The 18,800-nt window shown below is 37.7% G+C and overlaps 1 protein-coding gene across 2 annotated transcripts; it reads right to left on the bottom strand.

Annotated features, from left to right (window-relative positions):
- Positions 1-429: 429 nt before the first annotated feature.
- Positions 430-16,324, bottom strand: LOC132622662 (protection of telomeres protein 1b). Of its 2 annotated transcripts, none has more exons than XM_060337311.1 (10): positions 16,054-16,324; positions 5,734-5,870; positions 4,704-4,890; positions 3,801-3,865; positions 3,494-3,582; positions 2,709-2,990; positions 2,305-2,381; positions 2,166-2,224; positions 1,195-1,347; positions 430-847 (listed from the first exon to the last, which is right to left on the bottom strand). In XM_060337311.1, the coding sequence occupies exons 1-10, from the start codon at positions 16,196-16,198 to the stop codon at positions 632-634; spliced, it is 1,410 nt and encodes a 469-aa protein (XP_060193294.1). In that variant the 5' UTR covers positions 16,199-16,324; the 3' UTR covers positions 430-631. The 2 variants fall into 2 exon arrangements, with proteins under 2 accessions (XP_060193294.1, XP_060193295.1); XM_060337312.1 differs by having other exon boundaries at positions 5,734-5,929; positions 16,054-16,188.
- Positions 16,325-18,800: the final 2,476 nt, after the last annotated feature.

Below are 18,800 nucleotides of genomic sequence, written 5' to 3'. Positions count from 1 at the left end.
TTGTCCTTATATTCCTTTGTGTAAATTACAACTTCTCCTCGTTACTTGCCTGTCTGGTTTGGATCATATACCTGATTTTAATAACTCAAACGATATGAGCACTATATAATTGATTTAAATTCAACCATTTCTAGAGATATATGAGAGAATTATCTTAAAAGTGATTTTCTAATGTGATAATCAAATATGCTATTTGGTTAAATAATAAATTCGGCAAAAGAATCCAGACCAAATAGGTAATATGTAGACTTGAACAAAACAAAATATGATTCATTCCTTGGACGAGTCCATGGCCTTGTTGCTTTCTTGTTGGACAGATCAGGTAATGTAATCTAGACTCGCAAATGGATGGCTCCAACAGGCATAATATAGTTGTGACACCAATAAGGAAATAAAAGAAATGATAATGAAGAAAGTTAAGACATGACAAGCAGCAAAGGCTTCTTTTACTACACGAAAGCAAAACTATTAGTATGTGCTAGCATGAGTACATTTGCAAAAGACAAAAGGAAAGTAAGTTTAGGTCATTCAAACCTACATGCTAGCAACTGCATCTGTACATTTGCAGAAGTGCCAAAATTACATATGGTCTTTGAAAGCACTGGAGGCATATACAATGGACAATCTCCTCCTATGCTTTCAGAGTGGTAGCAAAAACTCGGAAATTCCTACTTCCCCAAACATCGCTGTCATCGATAGGATAAGATTTTAAGCAACACCTGATCCAGGGAGGATTTCTAAAATAATCACTCACTTCACTACCATCATCGTCTTCAGAAGTTCCAAGCAACAAATTCCTCTTTTTTGTTAATGCATAAACAGAGGGGTAGCCATCAAAAAACTGTTCCTGGTAAGTGAAGTAGCATCATGTCAAAACCAAGCTCGATAGTTAGTAGCTCAAACAATAAAAACATGCAAATCAGTTAGATTAGCAGATTTCTGCAATATATATAAATGACACACAGAATCTTCATTTTGCTTCGAGATAACGAAGTCGAACAGTTTAGTTACAAGTCTAGGTATGTCATATACACCCTCTCAAATACATAAATCATACATAAAATACTGATATCCAAGTCCAGGAAACATAGTTAGATACTGAGCTAAGTCATGAAACATAGTCCCCAAATGGCTAACAATGGGCTGCAGTAATAAAGATTGATAAAAGATTGTAAGTGCACAAACAACTATTACCGCATCCTCTTTATATAGATATGCATGGATTCTGGCAGTTGGATCCTCCAGGGTCAACCTGATCCTATAAATCCCAGAAGGGGAACGGAAATCTTCAGCTAGCCAAGGAAATGCCGCTACCACTCGAACTACACAGTGAAATTTACCTACGACCTGCAAGCAATAAGCTCAATGATGTAAGAGTGATAAAAAGTGCCAAGTCATACATGTAATACCAAAAAAAAGAATGTTACTAGAATCATCCTAACTCGATAGCTTCTAAGAACTTTATATGCTCATGGAGACAAGGATGAAACTGAAATAGGAACTTGCACAGTTGCACTACATCAAGCACCAATTGTCCTCACGGATATTATTCCCCATGTGCTCCTTTTCCGCTATCACTAGTGTGAGTATGAATATAGTATAATCAGCAGGAGAAATGAAACTTATTATCCTCAAGTATGACCTGAGAAAAGAGAGAAGTCATCCGGATAAATGGAATCAGGGAGGAATAACATAACACTGACTGCTCAAACTTTCTCAAGTCTTTAACGCTGCCAAGTATCTAGAAGATTCACTCAGTTGATAACAACAAACCTTTCTGGTACTTCAAAAGAGCTCAAAGCATATTATGCATTGCCGTTTTCTTAAATAATAGTATTTTCAGCCCTCTCGGCATTAATTATAAAGCAAATAAAATGTTAAATGTTTGAGTGTGAAGATGTAAGGTAGCTTGCAACATCGAAGAAAAAGATGGTTCATGGACATTACTACTTTCTTTATCAATACACTCTTCCAGCCTAGCCAGGATCTACTGGAAGGATATAACGCGTTAGGATGCCTATGTGCAATAAAAAGTCAAGAAGATGCAAGGTTTCTTGCAACGTCCAATAAATAAATTGTAAAGATAGTGTTAATATGTCTCCAATACTTGGAATACTAAGAGCGCAAAAGAAGGAAATGATTGCCCTCTAAGGTGGTTGAGATACCCTTGGATTCGCCAGAGCCCTCATCAAGGAGACAAAAGGTATATTAGCGTAGTCGGTCTCTGAGAATTTAGAAAATAAAAGAGATGTTAGAATGTGTTATTAAAGCATCAAAAACATTGCTTGAGCATACAAGGCAAACCTGTTATGTCAGATGGCCAAGGAAAACTTGACAAAGGCATCCATCCCCATTTAGATTTACGACGCTCATCGTACTGCCTATCATGTAATTGCAAACAATTGAGGTAAATTCAGAGGTGCATGGTATTATACTGACGGGACAAGATTGTTACAAAACACCTTGCTGCCAAGAGTAGCTATGCAACTGATAATTGTGGCGGGCATGAGCCTCCATGTTATGAAGTTATGGGCTATGACATGCTTGTCAAATAACAACGTTGAACATGCTTATCATGCAATTGAGTTTCACACTATTGTTCTTTTTTCTTTTCTGATAGGAGTTTCAGACCTAACATTGTTTTTCTTTGAGACAATTCCACACCTAAGATTGTACCATATACGTACTAAAACAAGAAGAAGAAATACCTCATGCGCTGTAAAACAATGTCATCTTCATCAGATAAGTAGCAAACCCTAGTAAAGGGCATTAGAACAGCATGCCACAATGCTGTATGAAGTTCACATCTAATGTTAATCAGTTTAACCCATCGATTGCTCTTGAGAAAGTTAATGCCAAGTTTCTCATTGCAACGATCAACAGTTACCCTCAAGACAGTTCCAAGAGGTGGCAAAGTACAGAGAATATCTCTTTGCAAAGTGAAGTCCACAGGCTGCAATGGAAGTGGGTTTTCATTTTCTTCTTCTAGCCTGTAATTCATGAAATTGTTGGCCACAGCATTTCAGGATCACGTACCAAATCATCTATAACGTATGCAAAAGCTTTCTAGAAAGAAGCAGGCATGTAGATATTTAGTTGACCTCTCTGAATGAGAGGTTTGATTATATTCCTTTTAAGTACTGGAAGAAGGCAGATATTTTAGGGGCCATTGAGGCTTTAGCTTTCTGTGATCTTTGCAATATAAATCTCAGTTATCCAAGTAATTTGGTGATACTCATTAAGATCAGGAAGTAAACAAGTTTGGCTGTTAGTTTGCATCAGGTCAGTCTTTTAGGTGTCTTAGAGTAAAATTGGTTGAAAATAAAAGTTATGCTTGAAATATGAAGAGCTTCAGCCTATTGAATTATGTTATTAAGCCCAATTCTGAGCTTCTTGTTTCAACATAGCTACAATTGTTTTGAGAGAGAAAAAGCATTAAACTAAGATAGATATCTCCTAGTTCAAAGCCTGATTAGAAAGTAGAAACACTCACTTAGTGTTGATAGTGACCGGTGGAGTATCTGTGCCATCCCACACGAGAAGCATCCACTTGTCTTTTTCAACTTCACATACGTGAACAATCTGGCATATGCCAGTGTAATTTGCAATGGAAGTGTTAGTAAATTTGAATGTTGTGTCAATACTTAGTAAATATGAATGTAGTGTCAATACCCAAGAACATGCAACCCATATTGTGCTTGCCAATATATTCAAGATACATTTAAGGACAGTTATTTTAAGAAACAAAACTACATTGCAGCCTTGCAGATCACACAAAAAAAAAAAAAAAAAAAAACTACCTTGCAGAGCAAATTGAAGCGTTCTCCTTCTCTGATCTCTTTCAACGAATGTAAATCAGTCAAACCTATCAAGAAAATGAACCATCTGCTGAGTACCAAGAAAATTGTGAGCATATTTGAGGGAGATAACAGAAAATTCAAACAACAAAATAAATTCTTTAGTTAATAAAATCTTTTACTAAGAAAAAGGGAAAACACTACCTTCATTTTTGGTGTAAGGATGCAGATCAGTTGGTAGACCTTTTAGGATCTCTGTAATTAGTTTTTGGTCATAGTTTCTGTTGATAACTTTTTGGAGGTCTCCAGCATATCCTTAATGCTGAGGAATACAACCAGTTTTCAAAAAAAAAAAAAAAAAAAAAAAGGGGGAAAACACTCCCAGAATCAAAATGGCATCTGTGTTGTTCTCGTTTTCTTCTTTTCTCTTTTCCATTATTTTTGTTGGAGGCTACAGATAGAGGGAAGGGATTCCGTGATTGGATCAATCCTTTAAAGCAAAACTGATGTTTCAAAGAAGGACAGAGGTAATATTAACTAAGATTATGTGAGAGGCTATAGCAACTAGATAACTACAGGTAAATGTGCACACACATATCTCGAACACCTTTTGCAGGCAGCAAAGTTGGCTGCTCCATCCTATGCTATATGGATACATTCTTTGTCTTGACATGTCTGTGTCGAACAAGTCTGACAAGGGTATTCATGAAAATGCTTTCATACTACACCAAATATTCATTGAACAATATGTACTCGTACATTTATAATGGATATGTATTCCTAAACAGAATCATCAACATAGGGTACATTCTTTTATGCAACTTTCATCAGCTAAATAATTAAATCTTCATGTACTGAATTCTATTATAAGCATCACTCTGAAGTGGGCACTACTGATGAAAGTACCTGTATCAATCTTGTGATCAACCAACCACTTCATCAAATCCAGTATAAATTTCTTGTCTTGCTCTCTAGCGTGATACTTAGAACATTGGTAAGGGATGAAAGTTGAATTATTTTTTCCGTCAAATATTGCAAATGAAGAATACTTCTTGTTGAATAAAGCATAAATATCGGGTCCATGAGTTTTCATCTGCAAGCCGACAAATACCATTTGTAAGGATTGACACCATATTTTTATTTCCAAAAAATAAAACTTAAGAACAATAAAAGTTCGATCAATTAGAGGACAAGATCATGCATTCAGTTTGTTGGCCAATCCAATAAATGTTGCTATTTTTTTGAGAAATTGACCTTTATTTGTTCCCACTTGGCCTTTGCCCATGATTTGTAATTGTAGATTCATAAGCAGTTAAAATATAACAAAGTCTAGAAGATAGAAGCGCTATGGAAAAACAAGTTGTCAATGTACTCTAATCATCTTTTAGAAGCAACAAGCACTTTCGCTTTAGAGCATAGAGAAAACATTTCCAATGGCTTAAATTTCCATCAAGTGATAGACTAACTGCAAAGGGGGACCCTCCTAACCCAGAAATGAATATAAATCAGATCCCACAAAAAGAATTCACACAATATCTAGTTAGTTGCTCCTGTCTAAAGAGAATGGCTGAATCGTGAAGGATGCCAAAATATCAATCAACCATTGTCAGAAATTGAGTCGTCTATTTAACAAAAATATTATGAGATGGTCCATCGGAAGTGCTCAAGCTACTTTTTGAAATCCTTCCAGACTTTTGGGTCGGCAAAGGAGTGTACCCTTTTGAAAGCCAAGAATTCTAGATAATTGACCAATTGTAATAATCCTTGTATGATATGGTGCTTAGTTTTCAAAAGAAAATTCAGTGCATTTCAACATTTATTTTAGGATTTAGTTACCCTATATCTAAGTTCAACATTTCCATTGCACGTAAAAATGTTGAAGATATGAACCAATACCCACAAGGCTACAAGAAAATATTAGAGCAAAATTAGTTACCACAACTTGAGAAAGCTGAATTATATCACCAACAGTCAGCACTTGAGGAAGCTTGTCCATAGTCTCCGCGAAAAAATTCACTGAAATCCCTGGGCTTGGGTAGGACTCATCTATGATCTTAATGCCGCAAAAGCAATCTACAAAATACAAACAAAAGAAGCCACAATCAAGCCCCAAAAGTTCGTTCCACGCAATGCTGTGAAAAAAAAAAAACTGTTACCATTTCAAAAAAAAAAAAAAAAAAAAAAAAAAAACAACTTCGGGATAGAAACTACTCATATCCCAAAATGTGATGAGGACAACATGGTGTTCAACAACTCAATGCACCTTGCACAAGTGCTGGTGGTATGTATAACAAGTTAAGCAGCAGTTATGTTTAGTTAATGATCTGCCTTGATGAAGTCCATCCTCTCCGCTCAGTCAGCCATTCACATTGGTTTTTTTACCATTTAAAAAAAAAAAAACCTTCACATTGGTTTTGGTGATCTCTTTCTTTTCGGCTGTTATAGCACTTTTATTTACTTGATTTCTGTTGACTCTTTACGTGACCTTAGATAGGAGGGTATGGAGGACTCAGGTTAGGGTAGAAGGCTAGTAGGTAGTTGCGTTTATCCTTTCTTACGAGTAGTTGCATTGCTCTATAGTTTCTTGTACCTTGATTTCTGCGAGTATCTGTTTTCACATAATGGTTTATCATGGCTTATTCACTTTCGTTGTTTTCATTTTCATAATTGCTTCGAATTATTTGCCCGTATCTGACCTTTCCTATGCTTTTTCTTGAGCCAAAGGTCTTCCGGAAACAGCCTCCCTACCTAAGGTAGGGGCAAGGTCTGCGTACACTCTACCCTCCCCAGACCCCACGTTATGGGATTCACTGGGTATGTTGTTGTTGTTGTTGTTGTCGTCCTGTTGACTCTTTATTCATCTGAGCATTCAATTGATATCAGTCTGGTCTACGGTTTGCAAGTGAGATATGAGCGTTGGAATCCGCTTACAAATTTGAGTCTTTTTATCTGTATTGTTGAATTGTGTTACCATCTCAGATTCTCATCTAAAAGCTTAAGTTATTACAAAGGGTAGACTTTTATTTACTTATGTAAAGACAACAACCTATTTCCTCAACTAATGTGGAACATTCTACAAAGTAATGGGTTCTAGGGAGGGTAGAGTGTACGCAGACCGTAGAGAGGTTGTTTATGATAGACCCTCAGCTCAGAGAAAAGCAAATCAAAGCAGACCGGAAAAAGAAATAACAGAAGTAAAGAAGCCATGACAAAATACTAACTAAATCATGACAAAGCAGTCTGGAAAGAAGCAACGATAATGTAACTACCACAAAATCTTACAACAATCGAAGTACAAGGCATACCAGATAATAACAGAAATCGAAGGACAAGAAACTACTAGAAAGATACAAAGCGTGACAACGCTCAACTTTTTTTTTTAGAAACCGGTAAAGTTGTATTCCTCATCATTAAGGGTATGCTGGCCACCTCCAAAAAGTGAGTAACCAAAAGAAAGGAAAAGGACTTACAGAAAACCTAATAAATCTACAATCTGATTTATTTCCTCTATACAAAGTTGTTTACACCAGAAAAGTAAAGATACAATACAATTCCATTTAACTTTCTGAATAGAATTAGATCTATCTTCAAAACATCTCCCATTTCTTTCTCTCCACACAGTCCACCATATGCAGGCTGGTATTATCCTCCACCACCTTTTCTGACTTTTGCTCCTTCCCCTTCTAATCCAGCAACTGAACAGATCTAAAGTGTGCTCTGGCATGATCCATCTTGTAGTAGAATATTTGAGAAAGATTTCCCAAAGATGGGCATTGAACTCGCAATGAAGAAACAAATGTTTGTTAGTTTTCCCTGTTTTGTTGCAGAGAAAACATCTGGTTACTAACTGCATTCCTTTCTTTTGTAAAACTTTTTTAGTAAGACAGGCTCTCCTTACCACTAACCATGTGAAACATTTCACCTTGGTAGGTACCAAGGTTTTCAAGATGGAATTCCATTGATATTGTGGCCTTCCAGCTTGCATCTCTATCTTGTATGCACTGTTGATTGTGAAACAACCATCCTTGTTATACTACCATATAATCTTGCCAGGTTCTGTTGTGATACCGCTGGAGCTTCCTGGTTTTCCAAGTAATGATGCTACCCTCTCCACTTCCCAATCATTTAACAGCTTTCTAAAAGAAAGGATGGTTGTCCTCGGTGATCCATTCTACCCTTCTACCCTGATCCATGTCCTCCACAACCTCCTATTTACGGTCATATCCTCGGTGAGCTGAAACTGCATCATGTCAAGTCTAATCACCTCTCCCCAATACTTCTTCGGCCTATCTCTACCTCTCCTGAAACCATCCATAGCCAGCCTCTCACACCGCCGCACAGGGGCATCCGTACATCTCCTTTTCACATGTCCAAACCACCTCAGTCTCGCTTCCCGCATCTTGTCCTCCACCGACGCCACCCCATCCTTGTCCCGAATATCTTCATTTCTGATTCTGTCTCTCCTCGTATGCCCACACATCCACCGCAACATCCTCATTCCACCACCTTCATTTTCTGAACGTGAGAGTTCTTAACTGGCCAACACTCCACCCCATATAACGTAGTCGGTCTAACCATCACTCTGTAGAACTTACTTTTAAGTTTTGGTGGCACCTTTTTATCACACAAGACTCCGGATGCAAGTCTCTATTTCATTCATCCTGCACCAATATGATGTGTGACATCTTCGTTAATCTCATATTTCCTTGGATAATAGACCTAAGATACTTGAAACTTCCTCTTTTTTGAATGACCTAGGTATCAGGCCTCACCGTCACGCCTTCCTCATGCTCTACTTCACTGAACTTGCACTCCAAGTATTCTGTCTTGGTCCTGCTCAACCTGAACACTTTAGATTTTAGGGTCTATTTCCAAACCTCCAGCTTAGCATTAATTCCACCGCGAGTCTCCTCAATCAAAACTATGTCATCTGCAAACAACATACACCATGGCACCTCACCTTGAATTTGCCGCGTCAACACATCCATCACAAGGGCAAATAAAAACGAGCTAACGGCTGACCCCTAGTGCAACCCCATCACAACTGGGGAGTGCTCTGAATCTCCTCCCACTGTCCTTACCCTAGTCTTGGCTCCATCATACATATCCTTGATTGCCCTAGAGTACGTCATAGGTACACCACCTGCCTCCAAGCATCTCCATAGAACCTCCCTTTGGACTTTGTCGTAAACCTTTTCTAGGTCGATGAACACCATAGGTAAGTCCTTCTTCCTCTCCCTATACTGCTCCACCAGTCGCCTTACTAGATGACTGGCTTCGGTAGTCGAGCGCCCTGGCATGAATCCAAACTGGTACTCTGAAATAGACACGCCTCTTCTCACCCTCACCCAAACATTCACAGTGTGGCTTAGCAGCTTAATACCCTATAGTTGTATCTTCAATATACCCCCTTTTGTCACGACCCAACCCCGTAGGCCGTGACTAGTACCCAAGATGGGTACTCGTATACACACCCGTTAGCTATATGTTTAGTCCACAACTATCAACAGATAACGCAGTACATAAGCCGACAAGGTTGTCATAACATGTGGGAACGTCCCAACTATATATATATAAATGCAAGCCGACAAGGCTGCTACCACAACATGACAATATCTGCAAACCGGCGAGGTTGCTACAACGATAGAATACACATACTGATAATACACACACAACTGATCACGTCTGAATACGACCCACATACATGTCCACAGACCTCTAAGAGTTTCAACAGTGAAATATGACGGGACAGGGCCCCGTCGTACCCTTAGACAACATATGCATATATTTAGATCAAAAGGATCTATACCAAAATCGGGGCTCCGGAACAACGGAACTCTCCAAGATAGCAGAAGGGAAGTCTTAAGCTGGCGGTTCACCAAAGCGCGTATCTGTACCTGCGGGCATGAAACGCAGCCCCCTGAAGAAAGGGGGTCAGTACGGAATATGTACTGAGCATGTAAAGCGTGAAATACAGTAAACAAGTACAATATTCAGAATACCAAAACACTTGCCTTTGTGACATAATCATATTTGTCAATATCATATATCAGATGCATATATATATATATATATATATATATCGTACCCGGCCCTTTAATGAGGGATGTGGTGAATAAGATCATCATATGCCCTCCTGGCCACCATGACATGTCATCATCATATATGACGATACTAGCCAGACTCGGAGAGTTACCAGGGCTCATGCCCAGTCTATGCCTGAGGTTGGGTTTCCGTCCGCGAGTTCTGCTACACCGCCACTTCCAGAGGAACCTAGGACAGCGACAGCTCCGGGTCAGGGGGCGGCTCCACCGCCAGTTACCGAGGACCCAGCACCTGAGCCTCAAGCTCCTCAGCCAGGGGCGGACGGTAGAGCTATGAGGGATGCAGTTCAGTTACTCACCAGACTAGTGGCAGGACAGGCTCGCAGGCATGGACTAGGGGTTGACCAGGCGGATAGATATGACAGTTTGAGGGCCCGTGACTTCCTAAGTTGTAATCCCCCAGAATTTTTCGGGTCGAAGCCCGAGGATGACCCGCAGGAGTTCGTTCGACAGATGCAGCGTACGCTGAGGTTAATTAAGGCTTCTGAGACTGAGTCTGTTGAGTTAGCTTCGTATCGACTGCGGGATGTAACTGTCAACTGGTATGAGTCGTGGGAGTTGTCTAGGGGCGCGGATGCTCCTCCAGCAGTGTGGGATGAGCTTGTGGAGGCCTTCCTTGGCCATTTTCTGCCTCCAGAGATGCGGCGAGCTAGATTGGGCCTTATCAGATTGTTCGTAGAGTAGGCCAGGTTGCCTACGAGTTAGACCTACCAGCTAATTTGGAAACAGTGCATCCAGTCTTTCACGTGTCAATGCTTTGCAAATGTATAGGCGATCCTTCCAGAGTATTTCCCGTAGATGATGTCCAGGTGACAGAGGAATTATCCTACGAGGAGCAGCCTATAGCCATACTTGATCGGCAGGTTAGGAGGTTACGAACTAAGGACGTGGCTTCCGTCAAAGTATTATGGCGAAACAACAATAGGGAAGAGATGACCTGGGAAGCCGAGGAGGAGATGAAAGACAAGTATGCTTACTTGTTCTCTACGCCTACAGGTAACTTCAACTCCTCACTTGATTATATTGATTGTCCGATAAGACTATATGTTATGACGATAAGGGAAACCTTTCCAAAAAAAATTATAGGACCTTACGGGACCAATGCAACATTCGAGGACGAATGTTCTAAAGGGGGGAAGAATGTTAGACCCCGTATTTTATACGTCGAGTTATTCGCGAAGGAATCGACTTGAGATAGAAACCTTTAATTCATCAAGCCATTTTTCGCCTCAACTCCCTAAATAGGAATAGGGGTGGTTTACCGTTGGTAATTTATAAATTAGAACTAATTGGTTATAAATTTTACTTAGTATAAAAATATTATCGGAGATTAGGAAACTACTTAATTGTGGTGTTAATTAAAAATTTGTGGCAACAATGAGCCAAGATGGTCATTAACGTGCCAATGCCCAAAAGATTACTCAAAGTCATCTAAAATAAGGCTATTATGGAAGACATACAAATATGTTTTTAAATGATGATTCATCCACTACACTTTCATTGTATTGTGGACAACTAAATTGAAAGAAAGATAAGAGGGAGGCTCGGCCAAAGTGGCTGAAAATAGGGGGAGAAAAGTGTGAGGCGTGCATTTAAATATTGAAGGCATCCATTATTTTATGAAGGCATGCATTATTTTATGAAGGCATACATGTTGGAAGAATCATTGCACATTTAAATATTGACAATTCATCCTTGTATGATTGCAATTGACAAAGGTTAGTGTATGATTCATCCACTACACATGCAATTGTATTGTAAACAATTAAATGGAAAAGAGAAAGAAAGTGAGGCTCGGCCAAGTAGCCGAAAGTTGAGGGAGAAAGAAATTGAATATTAAGTTCAAAGTTAATTGAGTGGCTCAATGTCATGAGTGGAGCATGTGTCCAACTTGTAGACATCATAGTTTAATCAAATGGATGACTAAGGGAGCTCATTTTCTCATCTTCAACAAAAATAGGAAACTTAGAGACAAGAAGGAGAAGCTCTCGGCCAAGAGGGCTGAAATTGAGCTCTTTGTGTGTTGACCAAAAAAATAATTTCTTCAAGCATTTCAACCCTTTGGAAGGTGTATAACAATGTGGGATTGATCCTAGATAGCAAGAACAAGAATTAAATTCAAGGCACAAACTAGAAGCCAAGTTGAGAAGTCAAATTGTCAAGGTAAGGTTTAACTTTCTTTTGCATGTATTAAGGGTGATGTAGATGTGTAAATATAAGTTGCATGCATGAAATGATGTGTGTTGATGTTGGAACATGATAGTAACCATAGAATTATATGTGTTGATGTTGAAGTATGGTTGTAACTTGGTGAACATGAATTGCATGCATAAAATCATGAATGTTGGTGTTGGAATGTTAATGTGGCCGTAGGGACTGTTTTAGTGGCAATGGTGGACGGATTTTCTTTAGTAATTATGGTTGTTGCTATCATAGATTGCATGGTAAAAAGAATGAAAAGAATTGGAAGGTTAAAGGTGAAGTTGTGTTAGTATGAATATAAATTGAATCCATGAAATTTTGTGTGTGATGTTGAAGCATGGTTAAAACCGTATAGGGACTGTTTTGTGTGGAAGATAGTAAACTGATTTTACTTGATATTTTGATTGTTGTTGTCATGAATTTTATGATGGAGATGAAGGTGTTTAATGGTTGGAGTTGGAACTAAAATCGTTTGTGGGTTGTTGTAAGGATTATAGTGATGACAATGTAGCTTAGTTGCGTATGAATTGATGATGTAGTTGTCGTGTGACTTGCTGGTCGTAACTTACTGAAATTATATGAAAAGAAGACATGAAATAATGTGTAAGAATCGTATGTGGTTTGCTTAGTATGTTCGTAAACATTTGCAAGAATTCCGAGCATTGTTTAGGGACTGTTTTGGACGTGTTGTTTTCGCTAAGTTGGAAAAACTAATTATAGTTAAGAATATACATCATGTTGTCATAGTGGTTGGGCTGTTATAGAATCTTTTCGACGAAATATTATGACTATAGACTAACAAGAATAAATTGGATGTGTCATAATCGCATGTAAACTATTATCGAGTGTTGTAAAGTACGGGTTGTTTTGATACGTTGTTGTTGATCTTGTTGCGCTTGGAAGATTAATGATAGTTAAGAATATGCATTGTATTTGTGTTGTATGTTAGATGGGCTGTTATAAAGTTGTTACATGCAAACGTTAAGGCTACGAACTATTAGGAATAACTTGAGAATGTAGTAGCCGTATGTGAATCGTTATTGAATGTTGTGAATGTGGGTTGTTTGGAATGTTGTGTGGGCTGTTCGGGTTGGTATTGAACGTATAATTATTGATGTTGGATTGGTTGTATGTAGTTGGTTTGGATACAAGGGAAAACGTCGTTTAAACATCTAGAAAGGAGTTACTAACGTTAGAATACGTTTTGAATCTCCCCGTAGCTTAACCGTAGTTGTTGGCGTCTTAATATAGGTTGAAGTATTATTGGGCAGCGTATACATATTGTGTGGCGAATAAGCGCTAAAGGTATGTAAAGCCTATCCCTTCTTTCTTTTGGCATGATCTTTGTGAAATGAATAGACGATATATATATGATTCCCGAGAAATTCCTACTCCTAGAGCCACTAGGATGGCTAATGATCTTGATTCTCATAACTTATATTTCCTTTATGTTTTGATATGTGATGATTCCAAAGTTCTATTTTGATATAATTCACCGTGATATTCAAAAGGTATTTGATATGACTATTATCTTGATTTGCAAATGGTGGTTCGTTTTGATTATTCCATTGAGTCTCAGATATGATTTAAATTGCATATAGTTTCTCACTACTCTGCTCGTGCATGCCTCAATATATCTTTCACCGAGTCCTGGGCCGGGTATGTTATCGTGCACAGTTTCACTGCATTGTTCACCGAGTCCCTCGCTAAAGGGCCGGGTACGGTATATATGTATATGATGATATGATGATGATATGACGATATAATGATATGATGACATGTCATGGCGGCCAGGAGGGCATATGATGATCTTATTCACCACGTCCCTCATTAAAGGGCCGGGTACGATATATATATATATGCATCTGATATATGATATTGACAAATATGATTATGTCACAAAGGCAAGTGTTTTGGTATTCTGAATATTGTACTTGTTTACTGTATTTCACGCTTTACATGCTCAGTACATATTCCGTACTGACCCCCTTTCTTCGGGGGGCTGCGTTTCATGCCCGCAGGTACAGATACGCGCTTTGGTGAACCGCCAGCTTAAGACTTCCCTTCTGCTATCTTGGAGAGTTCCGTTGTTCCGGAGCCCCGATTTTGGTATAGATCCTTTTGATCTAAATATATGCATATGTTGTCTAAGGGTACGACGGGGCCCTGTCCCGTCATATTTCACTGTTGAAACTCTTAGAGGTCTGTGGACATGTATGTGGGTCGTATTCAGACGTGATCAGTTGTGTGTGTATTATCAGTATGTGTATTCTATCGTTGTAGCAACCTCGCCGGTTTGCAGATATTGTCATGTTGTGGTAGCAGCCTTGTCGGCTTGCATTTATATATATATAGTTGGGACGTTCCCACATGTTATGACAGCCTTGTCGGCTTGTGTACTGCGTTATCTGTTGATAGTTGTGGACTGAACATATAGCTAACGGGTGTGTATACGAGTACTCATCTTGGGTACTAGTCACGGCCTACGGGGTTGGGTCGTGACACCCCCCCCCCCCCCACACACACACACCCCTCCAACACACTTGGAACCTAGTGGAATTTGACGTTGGTTCAAAGTGGGTTTATAAGATAAACTATTGAAAGATATAAAGCAGAGGGAATACACAGAGAGAAGGTATAGACTATATAAGAACTTTCTATCCAATAGTTCTATTTGTATAGTCTTCTATCCAATAGTTAGATAACAACCATTATGTGATTATATAGCAGCAAAAAAGGAATGGGATATATACCAACTGGATGTGAACAACACTTTCAGTATCTCCTTTCAGAAATTGAAAATGAATTGTCTAGTGTTTTTCTTCTTTTGGTGTATTCATGACCTTCCTCGAGAGGCTGAGGACATTATCACTGTTTTAGATTGTCTGTGAAGGTCCTAGGTGGTAGGTTTTGCCTTTGTAACCACTACTTGTAAGTATTACTGAAGTACACCTTTGGTGTAGCTTTGTCTATAATAGAATGTTAACTGTTTCAAAAAAAAAAAATGTGAACAACACTTTCCTGTACATTGACTTAAAAGTGGAAATCTATATAAAGGTCCCTCTGCAGTGTGAGGAAATCATTCTATGGTCTAAAACAGGTGTTGAGGTACAGTATTATGTTCAACAGCTCAATGCACCTTGAGCAAGTGCTAATGCCATGCATAAGCAGCTAAAACACGGATTTCTTTAGTTGATGGTTCACTGTATTTATTGTATACATTGGTGTATTTGAATGGACAAAAAACTAGTGCTGGGTTTTAGGTATTCTTGTTGTTCAAACATATATGCATGTGTATCAGTTTGGACAGCAATTGAAAAATGAGAATTTGATTCTCCTTCAGCTCCATTTTCTGTCTTCTTTTACTATGCTCAGTGAGCAGAGAAGCTTTTCAAGAAAGTTTGAACTACAGCTTTCATGTCTACAAAATGAATTATGGCTTCCTGCATACAAGAGCCAAACCGTCTAATTTTCTAGTTAATTTCAGATGCCATACCAAATTTTCATTTACAGGATCTACCAAAAAAAACTAAAATTATCAAAAATTAAAAATGTGAAGAATATATTTTGAGAAATGTGGTGAAGATGCAGCCCCCCCGTTCCAAAATGAGTGAGTAGCTTCCGGATATAAGTTAAAATTTAGAAAAGGTCTAAACTTTCAAGTCGACTGCGTCCTTGATTACTTTCCCAACTAAATGTGGCATCAAAAAGTACAGTAAAAACTACAGTTAATGGTTAAAAAAAAAAAAAAAACCTCAAAACTACGCCAACTATCAGCTAAACTATCATCATCTACTCAACTAAATCTGTTTTAATACATTAATAGTGATGATTCAGGTAGGAAAAGGGAATACTCCGTGTGTTTTGTTGACCATTATTAATAAATCATAGTGAAATAAAGAATTATTCACCTATCCAAACAGGTATAAAACGTAAGAGGAAAAAGTTACCAGTGCCTTTGGACTGTTTAGGGAGACCGGTTTCGATGACGACGCCTATAAGATTAACTTTCTGGTTGAGGGCAGCTCTAGCATCTACTATTTTAAGGAACTTGTAGTCATCCCTGCTACTGCTACTGCTAATGCTCCGACCCATTTTGAAAAGGAACTTGCAATCTCTTCACCTTTCCTGTTTGTTTTCTGAAGAAACACACCCACCGAGGTAAGTCGGGAGATAATAGTGATAGGGCGCCAAAAACAAGTGTCTTTATTTTTTGATCGGTGTGGTGCGTGCGCACTCTCATATTTATGACCCGTCTGGCCAATCAATTATTCACTTTTTTCCGGAAATTTGTTCATTTTTTTTTACGCGAATTGCCCTTCTTTTGGGTGGTCTTTGAATTCTGCCCCTCATATTTATGGTCTTTAAATTTTACCCCCCATATTGCTGGTCTTTAATTTTTATCCTTCGCGTTGCAACCCTGAGCTTCGCGCAGAAATCATGAGGTTCTTGGTTCGAACCCCCGCTCAAGCATAACTTAAAAAAAAAAAATACAAGGTAAGGTTTGGGTCACGTGTATGCTGGACCCAATATACACTTGTTAAGGAATAACCAAAATTATGCTAGACCCGACATGTTTATGCCTTATGGACAGACTTGACATAAGTATGTTTTCTATTAGTTTAGTTTTGAATAATAAAGGAGAACAAGAACGTGTAATAAAATGTGCAATATCACTCGTGAAATTTTATAGATAAATACTATCTAATAATGTTGTGTTTGTAGATAAAATTACTTGGACCGGAACAACTAATGAAAAATTTAGCACCAAATTGGCATACAATATTCATGTGATGCTAATACCACCCCGAATGACAATAAATGGACTAATATATGGAAAAATCACATTTCTAAAAAGAGAAAACCTTTTATGTGACTTGTGAGAAATGATAAATTTGTGTCACATCAGATTAGATTCACCGAAAAATTTATCGAGTCACCAAAATGTGAACGATATAACCCTAATGCGGAGGACTTTTGTCATATATTATCAGAGAATGGCTAGAACCAATTTATATGGAGCAAGTTTATCTCACCAAATGCCATTGAGGCTATGATTGCCAAGCCAATTATTGATTAGCTTGATGATGTTATAAATAATACATGGCAGCCTTCTTGTAGTGTCAATCTTCTATTTTCAATTATGTGGCATATATGAAAAGATCGTAATAGAAATTTGATCAAACAAAAATGTTTATTTATTGATGTTATGTGCATACATATTAATAATAATTATGCTAGGGAAATTGTTGAACTAGTTTCAAGTCTGTATTTCAAGTCCGTATCATACTTCTAAACAAGCCAAACTAATTGTTTGGTTTCCCCATCGTGCAAGAAAGGTAAAGCTGAACAGTGATGGAAGTGTCAAGACAAAGCAAACGTCGCTTTTGGAGGGATCTTTAGAAATGATATAAGAAAATGGTTGGTTGATGGGATACTCAGGTAAGATGAGACATACCTCAAACTCACAAAAAAGCTAAGCGTATAGCTAAAATAGTTGTAAGAAGAGACATACCTCAAACCCACAAAAAAACTAAGCATATAGCTAAAATAGTGGACTACCAACAATTAGAGGTCTAACAGACTGCTTACTTGCAGGAAAACTTATTCAAGATAAGGACACAAAACATCTTCCTCTTACAGCTTTTATTGAAGGTCCCTGATATTGTTGAATGTCACCATGGTCTCTATTAAGCAAATCCGGAGAGAGGCGGGATTAAAGTGCCGATTTTCTAGCTAATGAATGGCACGAGCACGATGAAGATATGATAATCTGGGGAAATATGGTCAATAATATGGAGTTTCTACATACTTCTGACAGACTTAAGCGACATTACTTTTGAAAGAATATAAACATATCTAGTCTTTTTCACTGTACAAAGGAAAAAGATACTAAATTTGTATAGTACTTTTGATTACTATATTACTTTATTTACTAATCTTAATACCACTTTAAATTATTTATATTTTTTTTGCTAGTTTAATACTTCAATTATTGAGTGTTATATTATCCCTCAACTATAACATTGTCTATTGAGAGTGATCTCACTCTCTTTGTTGTCTGTAAAAATTAAAAAGTATGCTAAAAAGAACATTCATATAATATTTTATGTTTATTTTTTAAAATTATACTAACAGTAAACTCAGGGCAATTCTTTAACACATCCACAACTATTTCTGACATGATTCATATGTTTCACTATAGTTTTAGAATCCTAAAATCAGAAAAGTTATTTTCGCTTTGCATAATTGATATTGTAAGAAATCTTAACATGCTAGAGAAATTTATTTTCATAGTTAATTATATAATATCAGATGTAATTATTGTAAGTTTATTACATATATCTTAAATTAAACGTGATCTATACTTTTGTCTATGTTTAACAAAATTTGAGAATAATCCCGGATTTCACTAGATTTTGATTTGGTATCTTCTAATCATTTGGGATTTTAGTAGAGGTACTTCAAACATTGGCCCTTATTTTTAGGGTGAGAAAGAAATTGATTTATCAGTTTGGTCTGCTCCAAGTATCCGTAGAGTAAATCAAATGAAGATTAGAACTATGGTGATTATGCTGTTTTTTTTTTTTCTTTTTTTCTAACAATATATTATTTCATTTGCCAAACAATTAAAATTACGATCATTCAATAAAAACCGCGGTCAAAAGAAATTCTCAACGAGTACAAAGTTTTCTCT

Source organism: Lycium barbarum, chromosome 12, assembly GCF_019175385.1.
Source record: "Lycium barbarum isolate Lr01 chromosome 12, ASM1917538v2, whole genome shotgun sequence".
NCBI classification, from domain to species: domain Eukaryota; kingdom Viridiplantae; phylum Streptophyta; class Magnoliopsida; order Solanales; family Solanaceae; genus Lycium; species Lycium barbarum.
Note: the sequence above shows the minus strand (reverse complement) of the source record. Positions and strands in the feature narration are given on the sequence as shown.

Bases quoted from the DNA above. Each gene is read 5' to 3' on its own strand.
- LOC132622662 (XM_060337311.1), bottom strand. From the start codon at position 16,198: ATGGGTCGGAGCATTAGCAGTAGCAGTAGCAGGGATGACTACAAGTTC. The intron at 3,866-4,703 runs GTACTTTCATCA...TTTTCTTGATAG, and splicing joins TGATCACAAGATTGATACAG to GTTTGACTGATTTACATTCG. The intron at 2,225-2,304 runs GTTTGCCTTGTA...CTAAATTCTCAG, and splicing joins TTGGCCATCTGACATAACAG to AGACCGACTACGCTAATATA.